We start from the raw sequence: 24,413 nt of genomic DNA, 5'->3' as shown, positions 1-24,413 counted from the left end.
TTCTGATTTGTTTGCAGGAAGATTATCCGACAATGAGTATTCATCCTGCATGCCTCTGGACTGCATGTTTATACAGCTTTGCATTAATCAGTTGTTCATTCCCCAGTTCAATTCATTTCCCCATCAAATTCCTAACTACGAAAAGGTGTGTTTCTTTTTAAAAGTAGATTTGTTGTTCTAGGGCAACAGAATGCTTTGATCCACTTTAATTGTGCAAACCTAAATTTAATTGTGCAAAACCTAAATTTCCCAGTATATGATTGAATCCCTCCTGCAAAATGCTGCCAGTCTTTCAGGGACATAAAGGCAAAACTGGTATGTATGGAGCCATGCCACTTATGCCAAAAAGCTTTGGAACGGTGAGAAAAGAAAACATAATAAGTGTGTGGTATATATCACACTTTTTCCTCGCACAGCAATATGCTATTTGCACATCACAGGAACTGCACCCACAAAGCACACTTCCCCTATGGATACCACGTATGGCAGCCAGATTTTCAGATACTGCATTAGGAACATAGGAAGATATTCTATGGAGGCTGACCCATGGGAGCAAATGGGGCACTGCCCCACCTAGCCTAGCCTGCTCTCAGCGTATTGCCCCCTGCCTGCCTTCCTATGTGCAACCAGTCCAGAGGGTGGCCACTAGTTGATAATTCAGAAGCTGTGCAGTTGAAAATTCAGTAGAGTGGGAAGGCAAGGCACAGAGGTGTGGATATTGCTTCCCTCTTTCCTTCTTGCTCTAACTCCAGAAATGTCCCATGTGGGAAAGGAGGACTGAGAGTTTGCAAGCTGTAATGTAGTAACTGTAGTTTTACTCTGGCACCTTGGGAACGCAGGCTGAGGTGTGAGTCTGAATTCACACGGAGCCAGAATAATTCTAGATTACAATTTACAGCTTCTTTCCCAGTGGGGCGCTGGTGTTGGAGCGAAAGGAAGGGAGCAGCGCAAGAAATTTCCAGCTTCTTCAAAGGCTAGTGCTGCAATGAGGAGTGGCAATGAAATGTCACAGCCATTATGGGCCATGCTCTGGAGCCTCCTAGTGGCGGATCTCGTGCATGCAACCTATGTGGAAGTGTGTGGTACTTGGGCTGAGTTCAGGCAACAGTTTCAATAAAGCAATGGGAGAAATTCCCCTTTTCTGCCACTTTGGCACTGCTACAGCTAAGAAGATCAAATGCCATGTATATGTAACGGAGATGAAGAAGACTCATTGAAGGGATGGGGAGATGCTGCTTATTCTGTTTTCTTTTAATCTTTAGTTGCGGACCAGCCTTATACAAATTAATATGCATACAATTCTCTTTTTACAAGCTTCTTTTTTTATCCAGTCAATTTTATTCATAAGGAAAGCTTTATTTTCCCCCTCCCTGCCCCACAGTGGAGATATGGTGTCACACACCCCTCATTTCACGTAACAACAGAAAATAAGAAATAATTTTAAAAATCAAAATGTTCCAAAACTGCTTCAGGGTTATATGCCCAGGAAAGCCACACTCAACTAAAACAACAACAACATTACACTCCACCAATGTTGGACATGTGGGAACTTCCGGGGGCTAGATTTGGCTTATAACTTGGAGCATGGGTAAACAGGATCAGTTCTTCATATTTGCACTCACACCAGAAGACCAAAAAAGTCCCTGTCATAGATCAATACTGTCTCAATACCCATTATGGTTTATTTATCTTTTATCTACGAATTCCCAGGTTTTTATCTACACATCCTCTTCAAAGCAAAATGCTTCTGAGACCAGCTTTCCACACTTGAATTCGCTTCTTTTCCAGTTGTGTAGATTAGAAATATTCTCTCTCCATCCCCTCCTCTTTAAAAATGAAAACTTTAAAGGAAAGTTATTTCATATTAATTTTTCCCTATACAGTGGTACCTCGGGTTAAGAACTTAATTCGTTCTGGAGCTCTGTTCTTAACCTGAAACTGTTCTTAACCTGAGGTACCACTTTAGCTAATGGGGCCTCCTGCTGCTGCCGTGCCGCCGGAGCACGATTTCTGTTCTCATCCTGAGGTAAAGTTCTTAACCTGAGACACTACTTCCGGGTTAGCAGAATCTGTAACCTGAAGCGTCTGCAACCTGAAGCATCTGTAACACGAAGTACCACTGTATGGAGGTCATTGAGCATCCATCCTGATTTGCTTGTCCAAAGCTTACATGGAGGTCAGCTTATATCCGGTCTTTATTTGGTTTTCATTCTCATTTGCTTGTGTGGTGGTTATATGACAATGAACATTTGTCCTGATTAGCAGTGTTTATGTTTCTTCCTGTTAGTCATTCGTCCATCCCACACTTTTCAGTGCATTTCCCTTTCACTTTCCTGACCATAAAAAATTGTTGCATTAGGTCAACAATGCCTTTTAATGCATTTTTATTGAACAAACCTACATTCCCAACATGCGCTTGAATCCCTCCAGCAAAATAGTGATAGACCAGAGGCACCTCTGTTATTGGGGTGATAAAGAAGCCGATTCCACTTGATACCACTAGATGGTGCTAAGTCATGTTTCTAGAACATAGCCTGCTGGCAGGGATGGGGAAGAAATTCAATTTTGTTTGCATTTTAATAAGACACTTTTTGAACTAATATGAGAACTGAAACACAGCTATCTTTTGAAATTCGTACCTCTCTGAATTTTGCGATGCAACCAAATAACGTGTACAAAAATGCACTATATTAAAGTGTGTACACAAAAGGCATGGAAACAAGATGCAAAAATGCTTTACATCAGGAGGGGGGAATGGCTTTCAAAAATGTGTATGTCAGTTAAAACTTCATACAGGAATGTGTTTATTAGGAGAAATTCACACTAAAATGCTAATGAATTTTCATGAGGGTTAAAAAAGAAAAGAATAAAGAATTGCAGGTTGCTGTGGAAATGTGGAACACTGAATTGAAGAGTGGAAGGATGAGAAACTGAGATAAACCAAAACTGACAGATTCAGCGGTACCTGCCTGCTAGTTAGTTCAAATGTGAAAACGACAAGGAGACTTTGGCACCTTAAAGATGGAGAGTGGAATTCAACATCATTCCACGAGATCGTCATGAGCACAAGCATTTCTGGACATGAATGCTGTTCTGGGGTTTCTTCTGACCCTCCTGAGCAGATCTGTGGAGGCCATTGGGGGCGCACAGGTGGACAAGGGGGGGAACCCCATTGCACAGGCATGTCTTTTTGCATTGGCTTCCGCTAGCGCAACTTAGTTGAATCCAGCCTCAACAGATTTATTATGGCGTAAGGTTTCATGGACTACTGTCCACTTCATCAGATGGTCTAGGAGAGCTTATGCTGTAATAAATGTGTTAGTCTTTAAGGTGCCGGAATAATCTTTTCTATTTCTGCTGCAAGAGACTAACACACCTATCCAGACAAATTTAGACGACACAGTTAGAGGAAGTCTAGAGGAGCTGTTCTGCACACCATCAGGTCCAGCTGTCCTGGTTCCAGTTGTTAATGGCAGGAGGTTGTGAACACACTGCTTGAAGGGACTTGTCCTCTCAACTCTTGCCCATCTTGGCTTATTCAGTCTAGCTGAGAGGGAATCACTAGGTGGGTCCAAGGAATCACCAGTGCCTTGTTGTAGGGGAGGGGGTGCCACCTGCCTTGAAGGAGGCGGTTGTGGTGTACCACCTCCTCAAGGGGCCCTCCCTGACCCCATAAATGTCAACCTGGTGTCCTGTTTTCAAGTCCAGCTCCCGTCAGCCCCAGCCAGCTCAAAATATCTGGAGGGCACCAAGTGGCAAGTGGTTGACATAGGGTCTGAGGATGAAACGATGGACAGGAACGTCTGCCTAACTTGGATTGCCCAGCAGGAGGCAGTTTGCAAAGTTTACTCAGTTGCCCCCTGAAGGAAATGGGGCAAAGTGTTTTGACTCCCTGAGGTTAAGCTCCTGAGGTGAAGACAAAAAAATGAAACTCTCTCTGACAGTTTGAGGCAGTGATACCCAAGAAGGAGAAGTTGGGAACGGGCCCTTCCTGGCCACATTGACTGGATGTGAAAGAAGGGTATGTTTGAAGGCAGGGACAAGAATCCTCCCTCAGATAAAGCATCTGCCAACTATAGTTTAAAGAATTAAGTGTGACTGACCAAGAGAGGCACTTTGTGAGCAACACAAGCAGATGGCTGAGCTCTTTGGTTAGTCCCACTGGCAATATTTAAAAACCTATTGAGGAGCAGGGGAAGCTGACCCCAGTGAAAAACCAAGATTTGGGTGATTTGGGTGATTTGGGTGATTTGGAAAACCAAGTTTTGGGAGGAAGGGATGAAGGTTGCTGACAAGGTCATTATAGCTTTTATATGCTGCACTTTTAACTAGAAACCCCGCCTTCTGCCCCCTCCCCCTGTCTTACTAGATGAAATGGAATCAAACCATTAGGAAATAGTTCTCCTCCTCATCAGAGCGAGAGTGAGTTTATGCAGGTCTTCCCCAACCTGGTGGCCTCCAGACGTTGTTTGACTCCAGCTCACAGGAGCCCCATCCAGTGTGGCCAATGATGATGGGAGCTGTAGTCTGACAACATATGGAGGGCACTAGGTTGAGCAAGGCTGATTTTATGTGGATGAATTGGTGGGGGAAAGCAGAATGGCCGCAAAGCAGGCGTACCTGCACCAAAGGACAAGATTTGAGGGTTAGAATATGAGAAATTGTCATGAGTCTTGTGGAGACATCATGGAGAGGGCAGTCAGATGACAAGGAATGGGAGGAGATTGGGGAACTGGAGGCGTCTAACCAAGGGGAAGGTCCTAGTGGGTTGGCGACCTCCAGATTCCAGGAGGAGTCTGATCCCAGAGACACATAGATCTAGGGGAAGGGCTGAGCGGGTAAGTCATGAGAATGGCTCACTTCCGCATGCAACATCACTGCCAGTTGAGAAGACTCAGGCGCCTCCCCATCAGCGCAGATCCATCCTCTCCTAAGGAAGCACTTGGGGATAAATCTGACAGCAAGACTCCACCTCCATCTCTAAGGACATGGAGTAGCAGCCGCAAGAACAAACCAGTGTGAATTCCCCCCTGCCCCTCAGGTCAGTTGGCAGGTCTAAGTTGATGGTGGCAACCATATACAAGAAGAGCCATTGCAGATCAAGTCCCACAAGAGAGAGTGTCCATTTCTCCACCTATGCTTCCTAAGTGCAGAAGCCCACATGTTCAATTTCAAGCCACCAAATACTGAGCCATCAAGTGAGGAAACAACCCATGGAGTGATGAGCCTTGAATGTGTGAACTGGGCCCAAGTTCAGGTGCCTGGAGGTCAGAGAGCATCCCAGCTCACAGGAAGCCATCGTTTGGAGCCCCAGAAGAAGGCCTGTGGGTGGGTTGTGCTCAGCGCGGCATGACAAAACCCTTATAAACTGTGTGGAAAATTCCAGGCCCACTTAATCCCCGGGGCTTCTGAAAAACGGTGACATTCAGAAAAGATCCAAACAGGAAAGAATTAGCAGGAGAAATGCCTTTCTTCTTGCGGCTGCCACGGCTGTGCCAGGAGTGAGTGCAAGCAGGAGCGGGCGGGCGGCAGCTGAGGGGCCACCCCCCGCTCCCCCCCCCAGCCTGCCTCTCTCTAAACACGCAGAGCTTACTTGGAAGATTAGGAGAGAACACAGCAAAAGACAACAGAGTTCCTTTTGTAATGGGGGTGGGATTAAGGAATCAAGTGACCGGTTGCAACTCCCAAGTGGGTTTCAGGCTTCTTAGAGCACCGTGTCACTGTCAGGTTCAATCACCCACAAGCCACAGAGGTGGGAAGAGGTGGAGTGTGGCGTGTGCTGACAAAGAACCTCGCCAGGACACATGCGAGGCCAAACGTCTCCAGTCCCAGCTGCAGGGCCGGAGCCTGCTTTGGTAAGTAGCTCCCCGAGGGCTGCTGTGGCGCTGTCCTAGAATGAGACAGATTTTCTTTTTGCTTAGGGATACATGTGTTTCCACTTTCTTTATAACAAGGCATCTTTATTTAGTTTAATTGGGGCAGAGGGAGGTTCTGTACATTTAGCCTTCACGAGAATACTGCGTATACAGATGCAAAGGAGGAACCACCTGGGGTTCTTGTATCTTTCACAGGAGAGGAGGGTGGTGGAGCAGGTGCAGCCTCTCTTGTCCCTGAAGGTCAAGCAACTCTCGCCACAATTTCCTCTTGCATAAACTAGGTCTTGTTCTCCTTTGCGGTTGGCCATGGGGTCTAAGGATGCACTTTAACATGCAAAAAAATGGCATTCTCACGTTGGGCATTCCAATGTTCATGTTTAAAATGACTTAATTCTTGAAAGCTGTTCCCCTTCCCCCCCTAAAAAAAGCACATTGGCAAACTCTTTTTTCCTCAATGCACAAAATCCAGTGATCTACTGTTCTATGAGATCCGCAGAGTATTTGCATTATAAAGGCCCCCCGGTGTGGGTGGGTGGGTGGGTGTCACAGCTTTTTATTTTAGAACAATTCACCTGAAATAACAACTACCATACTCACAAGTCCCATTCCATGCAGAGGAATCTGTGAACTGTAAAATAGTAGGAAATGCCACCATCAGCTGTGTTTTCCAAGCCTGTGCATGTTTGCTCTGCTGTAGGTCCCACTGTCTTCAATGGGACTTAACTCTCCCAAGTAGGTTTACATAGGATGTTAGCCTCAGCCAGTCTAACAGTAAGGACAAAAGCTGTTTAAAGTGTGTTACAAGGTAGTTCCTCCATGTTATGTGACTTTGGATATGGATCCTTCCTTATTTTAATAGTGTACGCCTGTCTGCACATATAGAGTTTATAGGACTGTTTAGTGTCTGTCACTCTACCAGCTCCTGAGCCAAGGGAGCCTTAACCGGTGAGTACCAGGGAAAAGTTTGACTGGGGAAAACAATGAAGATACCTCTAACCGTAGGATATCAGAAGATGTATTCACTTATTCTCAGATTGAGAATAAGGAGGTATTTGTGCTTTTTTTCTCCATAGGTATTCCAGGTGCAGTACAAGGATATATCGAATCATAGTATTGTAAGGGACCTAAAACACCATTTTTTCAAACCCCACTGCTAAGGCAGAAAACCTGGTGCTATAGCATCTCTGAAAAGCAGCCATCCAGGCTCTTTTTTAATATCTCTAGCGAAGAAGAGCCCACCCAACACCTAATTCAAAGCACCCTGGCATCATATAATATAGAATATGCTCTTTCGCTCCACCGAATCCACAAGAGGAAGCATTACAACTTTCTTCTCTTCTTCTTTGGCGATCAGTGCATTCTCTCCTCTGCTTCTAGAAATTTGATTTGGCATGGTTAACCTTCCAGTTTCCTTCCACAGTAAGCAATATAGCAGGGCAGGGGGGCATTCTAGACTAGGGGGGAAAGGGAAAGGCACAAGACTTTCTATATACTGCTGAAGAATTCACAGGCATTATTTACACAGGCAAGGCTTGGAGTTTTCCATCTTTGGTAAAAATGCACTCCGTATTTGAATTGCATGAGAAAAATTCTACCTGGGTGCGGTGGAGGAGCAAAGGAAGTTGCCATAACAAAACACACACACACAATCAAGGAATATCTTCAAGTGGTTCAAGTATGTGTGTGTGTGTGGTCATTTACTTTATCTTTTCCACATTTGTGGATTTGTTGTGTTGTGAGTTTTGGAGGGTGAGGTGGGGGTGGGGGTAAGCTGTATGCCTAAATCCCTTCTAATTCCAGGATCCAATGAAGATTCAATTGTTGGAATAGCCAGGCAAGTTTCTTGGTAATGGCACCTAAGTATGGGTACTTAGGGTAACGAAGGAAGTGGCTCTGTGCCAGAGAGGAAAGGGATGGGGCCCCCACCCCCACCTGGCTGTTAGTGTGAAGGACAAAGGCCAGAGTTGTGTGTGAGCTAGAGGCTAGAAGCAGGCTGGACAGCTGCCTGGACACAGCCATGCTTGATTTCTGCTGGAATCTAATGTGGTTATGGGAGAATGCAGATGACTGTAGATTAGAAAATGAAATTAGCATTGGTGAACATTATCTGACTGGCATGTTTACCACCCATCTAGGAAAGAGGTGAAGGGGGCATTGTTTATGTGGTTATTCTAATATACACAATTTTAAAAGGTCTTCAGCAGCGTTGCTGACAATTTTTAAAACAAAAGTATCTAGCTGTAAAATTACCAAATAGCAGCCCCAGACTAGACTGGGGGTTTATCTACACTCACTTTTTGTTGAGTGTGGGGTTTTTTTTGGGGGGGGGCTGAGCTTTCCCCATGAGAACCCGCTCTTTAAGACTCAGTTGGAGCAAACATCAATTTGGGTTTCCCACAGATTGCTGTTTGCTCCAACTGAACTATAAAGAGTGGGTTTACACAGAGAAATTACGGAGCAATGGGGGGAAAAGGCGTTTGGACATGGAGTTTTAAGGCACAGACCATGCCTGGAAAGCGTTGAGGAAAGGTAAGTGTGGATAAGCCCTGGCATTTTCTTGCTACCAATGCAGTCAGGTGCATAATCATCTGGGGGGGGGGGAGGGTTTGAGAGAGAGAAAAAGGCACAGTGAGATGGACAATTCAGCAGACAATATGCTTATTTGGGGGCTGAGCTATTCTTACAGATAGACTGGCTACCATACAACATTTCTGTGTTATGTATTTGGCATTACATATTGGAATAATCTTCAAGCTGCCTCTGGCAAACACGTGGCTAAGAACACAATAATATAAACACTGGGACCTTGTGAAAGGTTCATCCATCACATTGAGCAACTCCAGGCGATGACATGACTGAGCCAGGAAATCCACATCATCGAGATACTGTTAAACCTACATGGTCAGGAAAAAAATATTCCATAGAAAACATTTCATTGTGTTTCTGCCTGCTTGGACAAACTCGTCTAGACGATAAGTTTGTGCATTTCTGTGGAACATGCATAGAACTTGCAGAAAGCCTCTCCCACCTTTTACTATACCTTATTTCTGCACCATACTATACAATCACCCCTCCTACTCACCCCTATCCAAACACAACAGTCCAAACCAAATGTTGTTATTGATGGTTTGTGGGGAAGGCCCTTCTGAGAAGCAACATACTTTGGTGCTCTCTTTAATGTGTAAACTATCTCCTGGGCAGCAGTCCAAACCCGAGTTGTTAGTACTACTGAATAAACTTTTTCTTGCATCTCGCCTTTTCTTTTCCCATACTCCAACTCTCGGTTCCTTTAGATGTCCCCCAATTTCCTTCTCCTTGTTTTCCAGTGTTGCTTCTTTATTCCTGCTCACTTCTTGCCTCAGGAGAAAATGTTTTCTATTTGAAGGACTATCAGAGAGGAAAGTCTTCTGTTTCAAGGCATCCTTTATTCAACGAACCATCCAATCCAAGTCCCATGTAAAGACAAATAATCCTAAGAAGAGAGATCAGGGGTCTTGAAGTTGCCCCCTTAGCACCTGGGCAGCAGACAGAGCAGGCACAGAGAACATCTGGCCCCAGCCTTCTCCATCATGGGAAGATGCATTCTGTTTCTTTCCAAATTGCACAATGGAACTTCCTGCTTCTCTCCCCTGTAGCCCCCTGTGCACCCTCAATATCTGCGCATGTTGGTTGGGGGAGCCTCGGGACACTACTTAAAGTGTTTGGCTGTGGTTGTCTTAAAATGCCTTGTATATGTGTATCCGATATAATCTGACATCTTTACTTTCTGGAACAAATCGTGTTTGTGACACCAAGAACTGAGATCCCATCAAACATACCGTACTTTTTTCCAACATGGAAAATATGTCCATGCAAGAAAAAAGCATGCAACAAATGCAGCTCATCATGTACGATGATGGACATTTATTCTGCTGACCTGTATATCCGATCATCGATATATAGTTAGATAGAAACTTTATTTGCATTAGCCACTAGCCATAGCAATCTATGTATGGTTTTCACAGTATATTTCCATCAGCATTTGTTGTCAATTTGAGATTGATTCATTGGGGCTATTATTTTAATAATTATCATCAATTTACTAATAGGTTTCTACACAATAGTCTCAAGACCGTGTACATTAAAAACAGTTAAAAATACAAAAAAAGCCAATACATTCCAAACAAAACCAAAACCAAACAGAAGGGCCCATTTATCCGGCTGGGAAAGCCTGTCGGAACAAAAATGTCTTCATTTGTTTCCAAAAAGTGGGTGTCTGTCATATCTCGATATGAAAGCTATTACAGTGGTACCTCGGGTTACATACGCTTCAAGTTACATACGCTTCAGGTTACAGACTCCGCTAACCCAGAAATATTACCTTGGGTTAAGAACTTTGCTTCAGGATGAGAACAGAAATCGGGCAGGGGTGGCCGAGGCCCCATTAGCTAAAGTGGTCTTCAGGTTAAGAACAGTTTCAGGTTAAGAACAGACCTCCAGAACGAATTACCGTAAGTACGTAAGCAGAGGTACCACTGTATTGCATGGAACAGGGGCAGTCAATCAAAAAGCTCTGCTCCAGGTTACTGCAAGGCTACCTTCCCCCTCTCTCACACAAACACAATGAAATTGCATACAATTTTGCCCAGTGCTTGCTTGCTTCAGTGGGTGTGGGTGTGTAAAAAATGAGGTGCCAGTATTCCTCTCAATAAAAGTGCTGTGGGTGTCAGCACAAAATGGCTGCCATGGGCAGCAAAAAAACAGGTGATGGTTCCCTGCCCTGGTAAGAACCTTCACCCACAAAAAAGCACTGATTTTATCCAGGTTATCCAATTCTCCAACCTGCCAAAGCTGGTTTTGTCTTTCTACAGGACCCGCTCTCCCGCAAAGGGCCTCAACCCCCATCATGTTGCTGTTTGTATCTTAGCAGGCCTTGTGATGACAGTGACATACACATACCGTGTAGCTGATGCACGCCTGGGCACCTTCTCACAGCTCCTGCTCCGATGGAAAGGGAGCATCTACAAACTCCTCTATTGCGAGTTCTTAATCTTCATCTCTTTCTACTTCGGCATCAGCCTCATCTACAGGTGAGCACCGGCATTTCTTTTAAGCCCGGTTGGTTTCTTTAGGGTCTTTCTGCATGCATCATGCAAGCACGTTTTAGATTTGGCATAAGACTTCTGCAGGGGAACAATTGGTAGAGGACGGCTCAATATCTCATTCACTTGTAGCCGATCAGTCTTCCTTTTGAGAGACAGGGAAGGAGGAGCCTGTACTTCAGGGTCTGCCTCCTCCTCCTCCTTTTAATCTGCATTCCATCCAGGAATAACTCCAGAGGGTAAGAAAGGGGATAGTGGGTGTCCCGTCAAAAATGCTTCCCGCTACGCTTTCTGCTCCCACTTAAGTAGAGCCAGAAAAACAACACAGCTTAATATGAACCACAGCAAACTAATTGTCAAAAAAAAAACACAAAAAAACCACAGTAGATTTTGGCCTTCGTTTTGAGCTCATTCTTTGGAAAGGCAGTGGGTGCTTTTAAGGAAAGAATGTTTCCCTCCTCCTCTCCCCAAACTCCAAAACCAACAAACAGGAGTCTGTTGAGCTGTAGGAAGGAGGCAGCTCTCCAGAGAGGAGGCCTGAGGCCGGGCACAGTTGCCTGACTCAACCAAGGAGGCAGCACCCTCAGAAGTCAGTGGGGAGGGTGTTTTTCCATGTGATCCGCAGGGGATCGGAAACATAGCACCTAAATTTTTATTTATAAAATCTGAAAGCAGACCCAACGGTGGGGGGATTGTGTTCAATCTTGTACTAGAGCTGTGCAATAAGGAAACATGGAACCATAAAGAAAAAATTATTCTAAAGATTATATTTCCCCTAGATTTGAGTGTTCTGAATGCTCAGAGAAACGTGAGGTTCTTATATAAGCAAAGCATTACATTGCTACATTGAGGGACAACATCTTACTGCACACAACAAATGAAAACAAAAGTGAATTTGTTGTACGGTATTGTCCAAATAGCAACAAGAGCCCATGATTCTGCAGGAAGCTCTTTTTCTTCCTTTTTGCTTTTCTCAGTACCCATTACTGAGAAATCCCCTTTGTAGTTTTGAAACTGGAAATATTCCCCTGTGCTTCTATTACAGGCTGGTTCTGAATGAGAGCCAAAGGCTGATGTTTGAGAAATTGGCTATGTACTGCAATAGCTATGCCGAACTGATCCCGGTGTCCTTTGTACTAGGTAAGGCATGTAAAAATGGGGAAAGAATGGTGCGAAACCCTTACCGTATTTTTCGTCCCATAGGGCGCACCGGCCCATAGGACGCACCTAGTTTTTTGGGGGGGAAATAAGGAAAAAAATTATTTCCCTCCCAGGCGCGGGGCTGGGGTGGGGGAAGCCCGAGCTTCCCCCGACCCCAGCCCCCAGAACAGGCAGCTCTCCGCAAAGCGGTGAGAGAGCTGCGCGAAGTCGCGCAGCTCTCCCACTGCTTGCCGAGAGCTGCGCAAAGCCCGTAGCCTGGGGGGAGCTGAGCTCAGCGCCCCCCAGGCTTCTGGGTGCAGGCAGCTCTCCGCACCGACCCCTCTCGCTCTCCAGGCTTCAGTGAAAGCCTGCATTCGCCCCATAAGACGCACACACATTTCCCCTTCATTTTTGGAGGGGGAAAAGTGCGTCCTATAGGGCGAAAAATACGGTACATTATTTATTTGCTTATTTGTAACATGTATAGCCAGGGCCAGCAAAAACATTTTGGTGCTTGAGGCAGAAAATCCAAAATGGTGCCCCACCCATCCCTAATATCTCTCTATCTGTACCTAGAATGATCAGTACCAAAGCACTTCAGCTGAGAATCACAGACTCTGTTTTTTCTCAATTATAACAATAGGGAAATATTTTTCGCTCTCTCTCATAACATCCTATTGAAGCTGAATGTTGGAAAATTTGGAACACACAAAATAAAGTACTTCTTCACAAAGGAGGACATAATTAGGCTATGACAGCTGTTCCTGCCTGGCATGAAATCTGAAGGCTGCTGGAGAATTTCTCACACCCCTTAAGAAACACCAGACAGAAGTTCACATAAATAGGTCTTCTCTGAGAGGCAAGATGGCTCTCTGCCAAGAGTACCATTCTTACTGACAGTTTCATGTCAGGCTTTGACAAAGCATTCTCCCTACTCTGGGCTCATAAGACCATGAGGAACAGTGTGGTAGTGGCCATTCTGACAGGGTCCTGCTAAATGAGAGAAGAGCAGGGCTGAGGGATCTTTCTCACAGGATCAACTGCATATACTGCAGATAAAGATCTCTCAAGCTCAGGCATTACAGCCAGGGTGCTGAGCATATAATGAGGCCACCCAGAGTCAAGCAAACGTAATTTATATTCCAAAGATTTTCAGCTTTTTTCAGTTTTGTGAGACAAAAAATTGAACATGCACAAGTAATGTCTTCTGAAAGCTCAAAATGGAAAAGGTTTGTGGCTCAGGGCTTGTGTCTGTGTCCCAATTTTGCTCAGATTGGATCTGTTCCTGCAGCCCTTTCCTTTTCGTTCCTATCATCCTCACTAACCATCTCTTTGTTTTCACGCTAGGTTTTTATGTCACCTTAGTGGTGTCTCGATGGTGGGGACAGTACGAGAGCATCCCATGGCCTGACCGCATTATGAACCTGGTCTCAAGTAGTGTGGATGGGAAGGATGAGTATGGCCGCCTCCTTCGGCGCACGCTCATGCGCTACATCAATCTGCTGGGTGTGCTGATCTTGCGCTCGGTCAGCACTGCTGTCTTCAAGCGATTTCCCAGCATCGAACATATTGTGACAGCAGGTACTATCCATCGCAGTGATGACCAACTAAGACAAAATGTGCTTAAAGTGATTCCCATCCTCCGTGCCACAAATGAAGACGTCCAGGGGGACACTTTGTGAGATGCCAAGAGTTGGTTAGAGGAGGGAGGAAGGCAATCTTTCTTGTTAATTACATTTATATCCTGCTTTTTTTTTCCTCTAAGGAAACTAATAGGCAGTATACAGGGTTATCTACATTGCTTTTTATCCCTACAACAGTCGTGTGAGATAGGTTGGATTGAGAGACAGTGACTGGCCCACGGTGACTCAGTGAGCTTTAGGACTGAGCATTGATTTGAACTTGGGTCTCCCCTTTCCTAGCCTGAGATTTAATCTCCCACGCTACACTGGCCCTCAATCTTTGATGCCTTCAGCCTATCAAATCTAAGGGTTCAGAACAACTGGGCAAGTTATAATTGTTATGGGGCCCACTCTGAAGCTACTGTTAAGCTCTTCCCACATCTCCAAGTGGTTAGCAGTTCTAGGGGTACAGCACATATCCAGGTTTGGTTTCCTTTGGAAGGTGGTCATCGGAAGCTTTTGGTGTTTTGTACGGTATTGGCCCAAATATATGCCACACTTTTTTTTTCCAAATTCCGACCATGAAAAGTTAAACTGCAGCTTAAATTTGTGACCTTACAAAAATTGGGTTTTACGATATCGCTGCTGAAACAGACATACGGTAAAATGGAGCAGGTGTGAGTGCTTGTGGAATTTTAAGGGAGTGACATATTTGAGTACAGTATTGTCTTTTTTTTCCTTTTCCCCCTTGAATTTTAAAGGTGTGGCTTATATTCGGGTGCAGCTTATATTTGGGGCAATATGGTAACATCTGTGTTTATTTACAAATATATATTTGAATTCGTGCTGTCTATTGTGTTATTAATTTTTGCTGTTTATTTTTAAGGCGCTTCAATATTTTGAGGTCCCAAAAATTGTTTTTGAGATCAACAGGTTTATTTCCTCTCCAAAATACAACCTGCATGACAGGATTCCTGTAAACTGTCCTCCTCCTTTCCCCCATCTTCTTGTCTGCATAGGCCTGATGACTCCAGAAGAACACAAGAAGTTTGACAGTTTAAACTCACCCCATAACAAGTTCTGGATCCCCTGCGTGTGGTTCTCGAACCTGGCAGTGAAGGCACGTAATGATGGAAGGATCCGTGACAGCGTGCTCCTGCAAGGCATCTTGAATGTGAGTTCATGATATGCAAGTGGGTGTCAGCCAACTATGCTGTAGTTTCCTGAACAGAGAACATCAGGTCTGTCTCCAGGAAGGAGCAGAGGCAGAATACAGTGGTACCTCGGGTTAAGTACTTAATTCGTTCCGGAGGTCCGTACTTAACCTGAAACTGTTCTTAACCTGAAGCACCACTTTAGCTAATGGGGCCTCCTGCTGCTGCTGCGCCGCCGGAGCATGATTTTTGTTCTCATCCTGAAGCAAAGTTCTTAACCTGAAGCACTATTTCTGGGTTAGCGGAGTCTGTAACCTGAACCATATGTAACCTGAAGTGTATGGAACCTGAGGTACCACTGTAATTGCTGCAGGCCATCAAGGATGGGATACGATGATAGGCAGCTTAAGACCAGTGGTATGCGGGTAGCTGCGGACCCAAAACCTTCTGTGTCCCTACTGACAAAATAACAAAACAATATTGCAATTGGCAGTGCTCACTTTGGGCTCAGAGAAGGCAAGTCAGTGGAAAGGATAAAGCAGGGTCATGTGAGTCTGTGATGTGCTTCAAGGACCACAAGGAGGAACCCCTCGCAAAGAGCGGAAGGATGAGAAAAGGAGGGAGAACTGCTTCACTGGGTGCTTCCACACAGCAGCCGATTGTGACTCAGTGCTGCTCATGAACGCAAGTCTTTCACAGTGTCCACACAATTTCATCCTCCTTAAAACACCACCCCTGCATCCCCATTTAATCGGGATTTACCAGTTCTGGATTTATTTCTTTTTAACTTAATGGGTTTTCCATAGAAGCAATAAATCCTGATTAAATGGGAAAATACAGTGGGATGGCAGTTTGATGAGGACATTGTGAGAGAGACACTCTTAATATTTTTGCATTCTCCCAAGTTTCCTCTTATGTCTACAAAAACAGGACTTTTCGTGTTGCGGCATCTGCCCTCTGGAATGTGCTCCCAGTAATCATCAGACAGGTGCATATAGTACTAGCATTTAAGCATCTCCTTAAAACGCATTTGTTCATCCAGGCTTTCCTTGAGAGGCAATCCAGTTAAGCTGAGTTATTAATCTGATTCATTGATGCATTATTTGTAATTTGATTTTATTTATTATTTCTCCGCCTCAATATTTTTAAAATGTTTGGCAGTATACAAATATTTGCAAAGAAACAAATAATAAAGGCAAAATGGGTGGGACGGGACTCTGTGGTGGATCATCTGTACCTTTATCAGTACCTGTCCTTCCCTCCAACAGGAAATGAACACTTTACGCAGTCAGTGTGGGAGACTCTATGGGTATGATTGGATCAGCATTCCATTGGTCTACACACAGGTGAGAATTGGTATATATTCTCCAGACAAAATTAAATGAGTCTTGGTCCCACTTAAAATCAAGCTAGCTCACTTAACACTCATTTATTTCAATGGGATTTAAAATAATCAGAATTGCTATCAAAATGCAAAGTAAGCTGGAGCAACTCTCGTACAAGGAAGCGTAACAACATTTGGGGCTTTTTAGTTTAGGGAAAAAGGGGTGAGTTGAGGAGAGGGCAGAGCTTCATGCTCTGGCACCGGGGGGGGGGGGCGGAGAGCAGGCAGGGGCGGGGCTGGTGCATGTCCCCGGTGTGGCACAGGGGTGTGGCACATGTCCTGGAGGTGTGGCACGCTGCCTGCGGGGGCATGGCGCCCAGCGCAGGTGGGGGGTCCGGCTGCGATGGCACCCCACTGGGATTGCGCTGCCGGGGGTGGTGCGCTCCCCCCGCACTCCTCTTCCTCCGCCAGTGGGAGAGGGGACATGAATAGAGTGGGTTCCCCCCCACACAGACACTTTCTTTCTCCTAATATTAGAATATCTGGGGTTATGCAAAAAAACTAGATGATTGGAGTTTCAGAGCAGACAAAAGGATGTATTTCTTCACACAGTGCACTATGGAATTTGCTCCTACCAGATGTGATGAAGGCCACCGATGTAAGGCAGCTTTGAAGTGGGATATGAAAAATTCATGTAGGATAAGGCTGTCAGTGGCTGCTGGTAGTCATGGTGGCTGTTGCTACTTCCAGGAGCAGACAGCATGTTTCACAATACCAGTCACTTGGCAATGGCCGCAGTAGAAGGCTGTTTCCACATGCCCTGCTTGTGAGCATAGGCATCTGGTTCACCACTGTGGGAAATGGAAAGCTGGGCTAGATCAGCCTTTGGTCTGACCCAACAGGGCTCTTCTATTATTAGCCTCGGAATACATCCAAAGTCCTCATGTACAAATATGTACCTGCCCTTAAACCCCTTCCACTTGAATCTCCAAGTGGGAGGGAGGTTACTGGTTTGTGGCTGTTTCCTTTGCTCTCATTTTTATTGTGTATTTTGTGTTTTTATCTTGTATTCTTTATGTTGTGAACCGCCCTGGAATCTACAGATGAAGGGGGGTTTACAAATTTAAGAAATAAATAAAATGGTTAGTTTTCCCCACCACAACCACAGATATGCATACTGCATGCATGATCTTCTGTAGCCTTCACACCCAATCCTTGCATCACCTTCTCATGTAACCTTTGTTTATGAATCCCATACACACAACTCTAGTGTGCCAGACGTTGTATGTTCAAGTCACAACGTCTTATGCGGTTGCAGTCAAACACATAGCACATAATAGCTCCCCATACAATGACAGGGAATTTTCAAGACTAATGAGTTTGGGTCCTTATTTTCTCTGAGTACATGCTCTTTTTCTCCTTGAGCATATCAAGACTTGCCCTACTAGCTCACTCCCATCCACTGAATCATGTTTTTGCCTGAGCCCTACAAACACAGCTTCACAGCTCTTGGCATGCTGTTCCTGCCCTCTGTGCAAAAGGAGGGCTGTTATCTACATTAGACACCAGGCATGTTAACTGCTCACCACCGCCCAAACTGCAGCCTCGGGGTAGACGTTATGGTGCCAGCTTCCTCACATGTCTTATGCAACCCTGTTGCTTAAATAGTGCACTCTGCCAGACTCTATTATGCCGAGAAAAGGGATTTCAGGTTAATGGAAGGTATATATCGAACCCTGCAAGCCAGGATGAAAGGCAGATAAAGGTCAAGGCTGTACATGGACAGTCTATTTCCATGAATTAGTTGTTTTCTGCATAGCCATAGGAACTTAAATAATGACAGGTGGCATTCTGAGCCAGATTTTGGATTGCAAATGATGTAGAAATGATATGGGACATTAACCATGGTGCCTTTAGAGGCCCCATATATTGGAAAGATCAAATAGAGAATTGTAAAACTCAAAAAAGCTGAAGAATTAGTAGAGAATTTAGAGCCAGAGTAGTTCTTTTGAGGCAAAAGGGATGAGGAAGTGAGACAATAACTGAGTTCTTCAAAATCTTTGGGGCTTTCCAGACAAAGGTCCTTTTTCATGGAAATATAACCATGCTTTCACCTAGGGCTTTTCTAATACTAGCCACATTTTAAAAATCCCCATAGATCTTCCCAGTGTGGAAGCAAATGGGCCTGAACTTGCTGCAAGAAGATAACATGGGTTGTTGTTTTTTTGTATTGAAACTGTACGAGGGATTCACTCAAGTACTGGAAGATGTGGCTGAAGTTTCTGGAAGAAGAAGAAAAGGAATGAAAAGAACCAATGAAAGGGGTTTAGAACAGTGGTGCTTACCCATGTGGCAGGCAGGTGGGCGAGGCGCAGGTGATGGGTCTTGCAGCAGTCTCATAGGCATTTCAGACCCCATGGGTACATGTGGCATCAGTGAAACCACAGCAAAAGAGACAGAACACAGCTGTGCTTGTTGGGGGCAAGAAGCTTGCTTTCTTGGGTTAGTGACTTTAGTCTGGGTCATAATGATACTACCCCAGCAGAAGCACTTCCTTTTGTGAACCATATCTCAGTAATGGCTGTGCAACCCCCACCCCAATAAGCCACAGTGTCTTAAAAGGCCCTAACACACTCTGTCTCTTTCTCCAAGGTGGTCACAGTGGCCGTTTACAGCTTTTTCCTGGCTTGTTTAATTGGTCGACAGTTCCTAGACCCTGCAAAGGAGTATCCTGGCCACGAGATGGATCTCTTTGTGCCCATCTTCACCTTCCTGCAGTTTTTCTTCTATGCTGGCTGGCTAAAGGTCAGTTCAAAGGACAGAGTGTGGATTCCCCCAGGAACTTCTGCCCATCAGGATAGAACTTCCGAAGTTCTTTTTTAAGTAGCCGAGACACACCCTGAAGCCACTTTAGACAGAGGCAAATCCAGGATTTATAGAGTGGCCAAAAGTCCACGTAATGGCAGCAGACCTAGATCTTCAAACATAGGTCTGCCCATCCATGGGTAACTGGAAGATGGTGGGTGATTTAAAGAACCAAAGGGGCATGCAAGTGCGAGGTACTGTGCCTTCTGTTCCAGCCACCACTCTTACCTCTGCAGTCCATCCCATCAAGAGGTTTTCTTTCTAGTGAGCTAGCTTAAAAAATATATTATTAAGCAGCTGGAGCTGGCAAGGTCTTCTTCAAATGCAAATTGTATTGGTAAGGCAGTGCATAGCAAGCAAATACATCAACATCTCACTTTCTTTTTTCCCCTTTTTTTTACAAAGTGCCAGATCCTTTTGGTCTGTTAACCTTGCCTTTTAATCCTGCTGACTGGACAAGATAAAATTGTCTTAAATATAATAGTGAAGCCCATTTTTAAAAGCAATCTGGACCACCCTTAGTTCCACAACTAAGAAGCTATTTTCATTTCAATTCATTTCATTTAAAAGCAGTTCTAAACCGCATAATATGTAACAATCTCTAACCAGTATGTAAGAGTACAAAACAAAAGCAATGAAACATTATTTTAAAGCTAAAAATACAACATATAAACCAGTAAAACAGCATTATGAAAACATAAACAGGATTTCAGCAATAACAGACCAACCTTCTGAGTCAAGGAAAGCCTAGGCTAACAGGTATGGGTGGTATTCAACTAAGTTTTACTTGACTTAGTCATGTCCATTAATTTCAGTGGGTGTACTCTGAGTAAAACTTCGTTAACTACCAAACTATGTTTTTACAAGACATCTGAAACAACTGATGGATGAAATTTCATGTCCAGTGCTGATCAGCAATGCTTTCATTGCACACATTTCACAGGTAGCTGAACAGCTCATTAATCCATTTGGGGAGGATGACGACGACTTTGAAACCAACTGGCTCATTGATAGGAATCTGCAGGTGAGTTTGAGGCCTGGCTATTACAGAACTCAGAGAAGGCCTTTTTTAGGCTTCCCACAGGGCAGCTCTTTCCCCTTTGAGGCTCAACATTCCTTCTCAGCGATTCATTAGACATCCAGCATTCAATAAGATGAAATCATGGCTCTGAGAAAAAGCTTCATATAGCATTAGCAGGTCTCTGAGCCAAGCATGACTTTCTTGGTGTGTGGCTTTGTTATCAGAAGGCCTAGTGTGCTTCTAACTTAACGCATGACATTTCAAGATGTTTCTATATCAAAATTTGGAAGGAGGCTTCCCATACTCGCCCTCCTTGAGCTTTCACTCTTTACTGCACCTTTGATCATTTGCCTGCTACTCATGATCTCATGCTGCTTCCTGTACATCAAAGGCACCTTTCCTCCTAGGCAGGCTTGCACAACTTGTGGTCCACCAAGCTGAGCATAGCCCGACTCAGCCATGAGCTGAGCCTACTACAGATGCCATAAACCTCCAGCTTTTTTTTTTGTCTGCCTGGGACTCGCCCACTCAAAAACGGAGAAGGTTATCAAGACTCCAGCAAGCCACAATAACATAGTTATCTTAGTGAGCTGCTCTATTATCATAAGCTCTCCAGCACTCTCAACTGAACACAGTCATCGCCTCAGCCATTCTTAAATTGCAACTGCCCCCAAGTTATTAGAAATGGATGTTTTCTTAGAAATGGAAGAATAAGAGCAAACACATTCACAATGCCATTGAGTTTTGACCCCACTGGGCCTGACGTGTATGTCTTGTCTATGCAGGTCTCCCTTATGGCAGTGGATGAAATGCATCAGGACCTGCCCACCCTGCAGAAGGACCCATATTGGAATGAACCAGACCCACAGCCACCCTACACAGCAGCAACTGCGGATTATAAGCGGACATCTTTCCTGGGCTCGACCTTTGACATCAGGCAAGTGAAGCTACCTTAAGCAACCCTTTCCCGACACAGGAGATGAAGTAGGCGTTTGCCTATGGAAGCTCATGACATTATACACGTGTTCGTCATTATAGTTCCCACAAGAGTTTTGAGAATTACTAGCAGAAAACCCAAGGAGGAGATAAAATAACATGTTGCAGTGGGGAGTGCTCCTGTTCAGGGTTCCAGCCAGCCAGCCATGCCCTCTTCCTGCACACAAAGTAATAAACCAGAAGAGGACAGTGTTCAACAGAACATATTAAAAAAAACCTTAAAACATTTTGTACTTCCTCAAGCCTGCTCTTGTGCATGGATGATGCCATTTGGGCTACGTAAGGAGAATGAGTTTGCAGTTAGCATATAATTTGACATTCCTCCAATGCTCACACCACTCTTTTTACATCAGCATCTACCAGAACGTGTCATTTGGCTGTTTTGAGGTGCTGTGGAGCTTGTTTTTGCTGTTGCTATGGCTCCCAGCAGAACCTCAGTCACCCAAACCACAAATAGCCAAATTCTTTGTGATATGTTGCCAAGACTCACCTCTTTAGCTCTGCCACACCTCACCTTGTGGCCTGCAGGTAATCAAGTGAATACCACTGGCCAAAGTAATCAAGGCGCAGACTGCCAAATAAGCTGTTTATGAACATCTTCATCCTCTGAGGTGTTTGAATAAATAGGACTGTGCTATATGTCATGTCTGAGCAACTTGTCTCATGGGTCAGCTTATCCTGGTGCAGGATTTTCATATTTGGTTTTGTAAGCACACATAGAGCAGGCCCTATCATTGGGCAGAGTGAGGCAGCCACCCCAGGCAGCTGATTTTAGATATCATAAGAAGGCAGCAAATTGTTAGTGATTTATTATTGATTTTTTTACTGCCAAGGAGTGGGCAGAGCTGCTTGTGGATTTTTTTTTGCCTCAGGTGCCAAACTAACTTGATCAGCCTTGGATATTGCACCCCTTGACGAGGAGGAATTTTGCAGCAAAATGTCTTGGGCCAAACCTGGAAGTAACAAACAAGCATGAGTAGACATGCTAGTACAAACACAGAAGTATTCCTACTGGGCACAAGAATCATTGACTGGCATGGTCAAGCACCTACCAAGTCCCATACGGCAATAGTTGAGAGCCCCCTGGTCCCACCCCTTTTCCTCTTCCTTGCTGTTGCTGCCCACTTGCTCACCTCTTCTCTCTCTCTCTCTCTCTCTTTGACCCACAAAGGGGGTGAGCAAGTGAGGAGCCATGTTAGTGAGGAGCAGCAATCTGTGCCACATCTGCTTGCTCATTGGTTCTTCTCTGCCTGGTGAACACTGAACAGGTGACAGCAATAGTCAGGGGAAGCAGCAGCAACAGGGGTTGGAAGTGGGACCCCTGACATAAGCTGGTGGTAAAGGGGCATGGAGGATGTTTTCTCTCCAAGGGCTCTCCAGAACATGGAGATGGCCCTGTTCAGAGTGCACCCAACATAGGAGTTTAGAGCCACCCTACATGTTCTAATCTCTCCAGTCACTGTGTGCAACTGCCTGTTTCCCTTCTCCAGCATGCAGAAAGAAGAGATGGAATTCCAACCCCTGGAACAGATTAAAGAGAACGAGGAAGCAAACCACTCCACCCCATTGCTGGGCCACATCAGCCGATTCCTGAACGTCCAGTCCCCCACCTTCCCCAGGTCGTCCAGAATGAACCTGATGCGCCGTAGGAATGACAGTGTGCCTTCTTCCCCTTATTACGCATACCCAGATGTGGGCAAACCCGGCAGCCCAACCAGTATCAACCAGCAAAGGGGAGACTGCTCCCCGGCAAGCTTCAGCTCCCAGGACCAATGGGACAAGGCGGCCAGCAAGCTGAGAGAATTTGACGCCTTCATGTCCACTCCGTTCTACGAGAGGCCTGGCTTCTACAGCGCCCCACAGACGCCCATCAGCTCCATCCCCATGATCTTCCCATCCAGACGTCAAGGCCGCAAGAAGCCGCCTGCTCTCTCCAGCATCGCCGCCTGCTCTTCTTCTTTGAGGGACAACTCCACCAGCCAATCTCCTGGCAGAGCCAGTGACATGGACAGAAGTGAGAACTCTCTTGGATCGGGAACTAGAGAAACTTTTGTTTGGCCAACGGAGAAAGGCCAGGCTTCAGACTCCTTGGCAGTGACCATTGAAGAGGTGGCAAAAAACTTGACCAATGGATCGAAGGAGATTGCCCCTTTGGGAAGCCCAGGAGGGCCTCTGTCCTCAGCGAGCTCGGCAAGTCCCAAGTTTCCTTTCTTTGCGGAGTCCCCGGATCCTGAGATGCAGGCAAACGTCAAGGGTCCGAAAGGCCACCGGCAGCCCTGGTTTACACCAGACCGCTCAGCAACTCCAAACCCAGACTACCCCACCTACCTCCACTCCTACGGTATCAAGACCCCTAGCAGCAATGGCCCTCCCACCTGCTTTCCCTTCACACCCTTGACATCCCCAGTGCTTGAGAGATCCCGTCTGGGCAAAGCAAACGCTTCTGTTGGCTCTGCCTCGGAGGCTTCTCCTGGAGGCATGGAGCAGGATTCGCCAACAGCCCCGGGGGCTGCCAGAGATGCAGGAAGTGGAGTCACCAACACTTATCATACCAAGGATCAGAGAAAGGCAGCCAGCTCTTCTCCCAATGACTCGGGCATCTCCCTAGCAGAAGGAGACTTTGTCGGGCTAATGGAAGTGATCATGGAAACCAGCGAGAGCACAGCTGACGAAGGGAAGGAGGCAGAGATGACTAAATGAAATGGGCTCACAGATGCGTTTCATCTAGGATGGCATGATTTTTAAAAAAATGAAGCTTCATGGGTGCGCAGCCTCTTAAGAGACACCGGAATCACATACAATGAGCTACAGAACTAATGAGAAGGCAAAAACATTGGGTTGAACAGATCACACCATAGATAATGCATAGGCTTTTGCTTACATGCTGGTTAAGAGTCATTCAGGGCACTTGAGCACCACACGATTATGAAACCAGTTCTCATTCCAGCAAGCCAAGGAGAGTGTGGGAGTCCCAGAAATATCCCAGTTGCTCCCAAAGCACAATCCCATCCTTGCGCGGAGGATCAACAAGCATCAGAAAGCAGTACTAATTGGTCAGTCCCACCATTGCAAGGAAGAGGCCCGCCCAATGTTCTGAGACAATATAGTGATATAATCTTTTTGAGAATGAGAGTGAAGTTTGCTTCCACTTCTGACACTGCAGGGGGGAAAAAGGTGTCAGGTCTCAAAAATTTGGGGAGCACACACACAACAGCACTTATGGATAGAAAGATTAAGGCTGTGGTTAAAAACCACTTGCTTGATAAACATTAAGAGTTTTTTGCTGGCTGCCTAAGTCAACTGTAGGACAGATAATGAAGAAGCAGTTTTGCTG

At 45.3% G+C, this 24,413-nt stretch overlaps 1 protein-coding gene across 5 annotated transcripts; it reads left to right on the top strand.

The window, feature by feature from the left end:
- Positions 1–5,635: 5,635 nt before the first annotated feature.
- BEST1 (bestrophin 1) lies at positions 5,636–24,243 on the top strand. Of its 5 annotated transcripts, none has more exons than XM_081022661.1 (10): positions 5,636–5,855; positions 10,786–10,945; positions 12,003–12,097; positions 13,445–13,678; positions 14,739–14,893; positions 16,142–16,219; positions 18,850–19,002; positions 20,006–20,086; positions 20,869–21,020; positions 22,570–24,243. In XM_081022661.1, exons 2-10 carry the CDS (start codon positions 10,794–10,796, stop codon positions 23,777–23,779), a joined length of 2,310 nt encoding a protein of 769 aa, XP_080878787.1. In that variant the 5' UTR covers positions 5,636–5,855; positions 10,786–10,793; the 3' UTR covers positions 23,780–24,243. The 5 variants fall into 5 exon arrangements, with proteins under 5 accessions (XP_080878787.1, XP_080878788.1, XP_080878786.1 ...); XM_081022662.1 differs by having other exon boundaries at positions 10,783–10,945; XM_081022660.1 differs by lacking the exon at positions 5,636–5,855 and adding an exon at positions 10,068–10,638 and having other exon boundaries at positions 10,783–10,945.
- Positions 24,244–24,413: the final 170 nt, after the last annotated feature.

This window comes from Podarcis pityusensis, assembly GCF_964106645.2.
Source record: "Podarcis pityusensis genome assembly, chromosome: 1".
In the NCBI taxonomy this organism is placed as follows: domain Eukaryota; kingdom Metazoa; phylum Chordata; class Lepidosauria; order Squamata; family Lacertidae; genus Podarcis; species Podarcis pityusensis.
This window is presented reverse-complemented; position numbering and strand designations above follow the sequence as displayed.

What these genes read in the sequence shown, in the direction of transcription:
- BEST1 (XM_081022660.1), top strand. An exon ending in TCTATGCTGGCTGGCTAAAG is followed by an intron (nt 19,003 to 20,005) that starts GTCAGTTCAAAG and finishes CACATTTCACAG; the next exon opens with GTAGCTGAACAGCTCATTAA. An exon ending in GGCTCGACCTTTGACATCAG is followed by an intron (nt 21,021 to 22,569) that starts GCAAGTGAAGCT and finishes TCCCTTCTCCAG; the next exon opens with CATGCAGAAAGAAGAGATGG.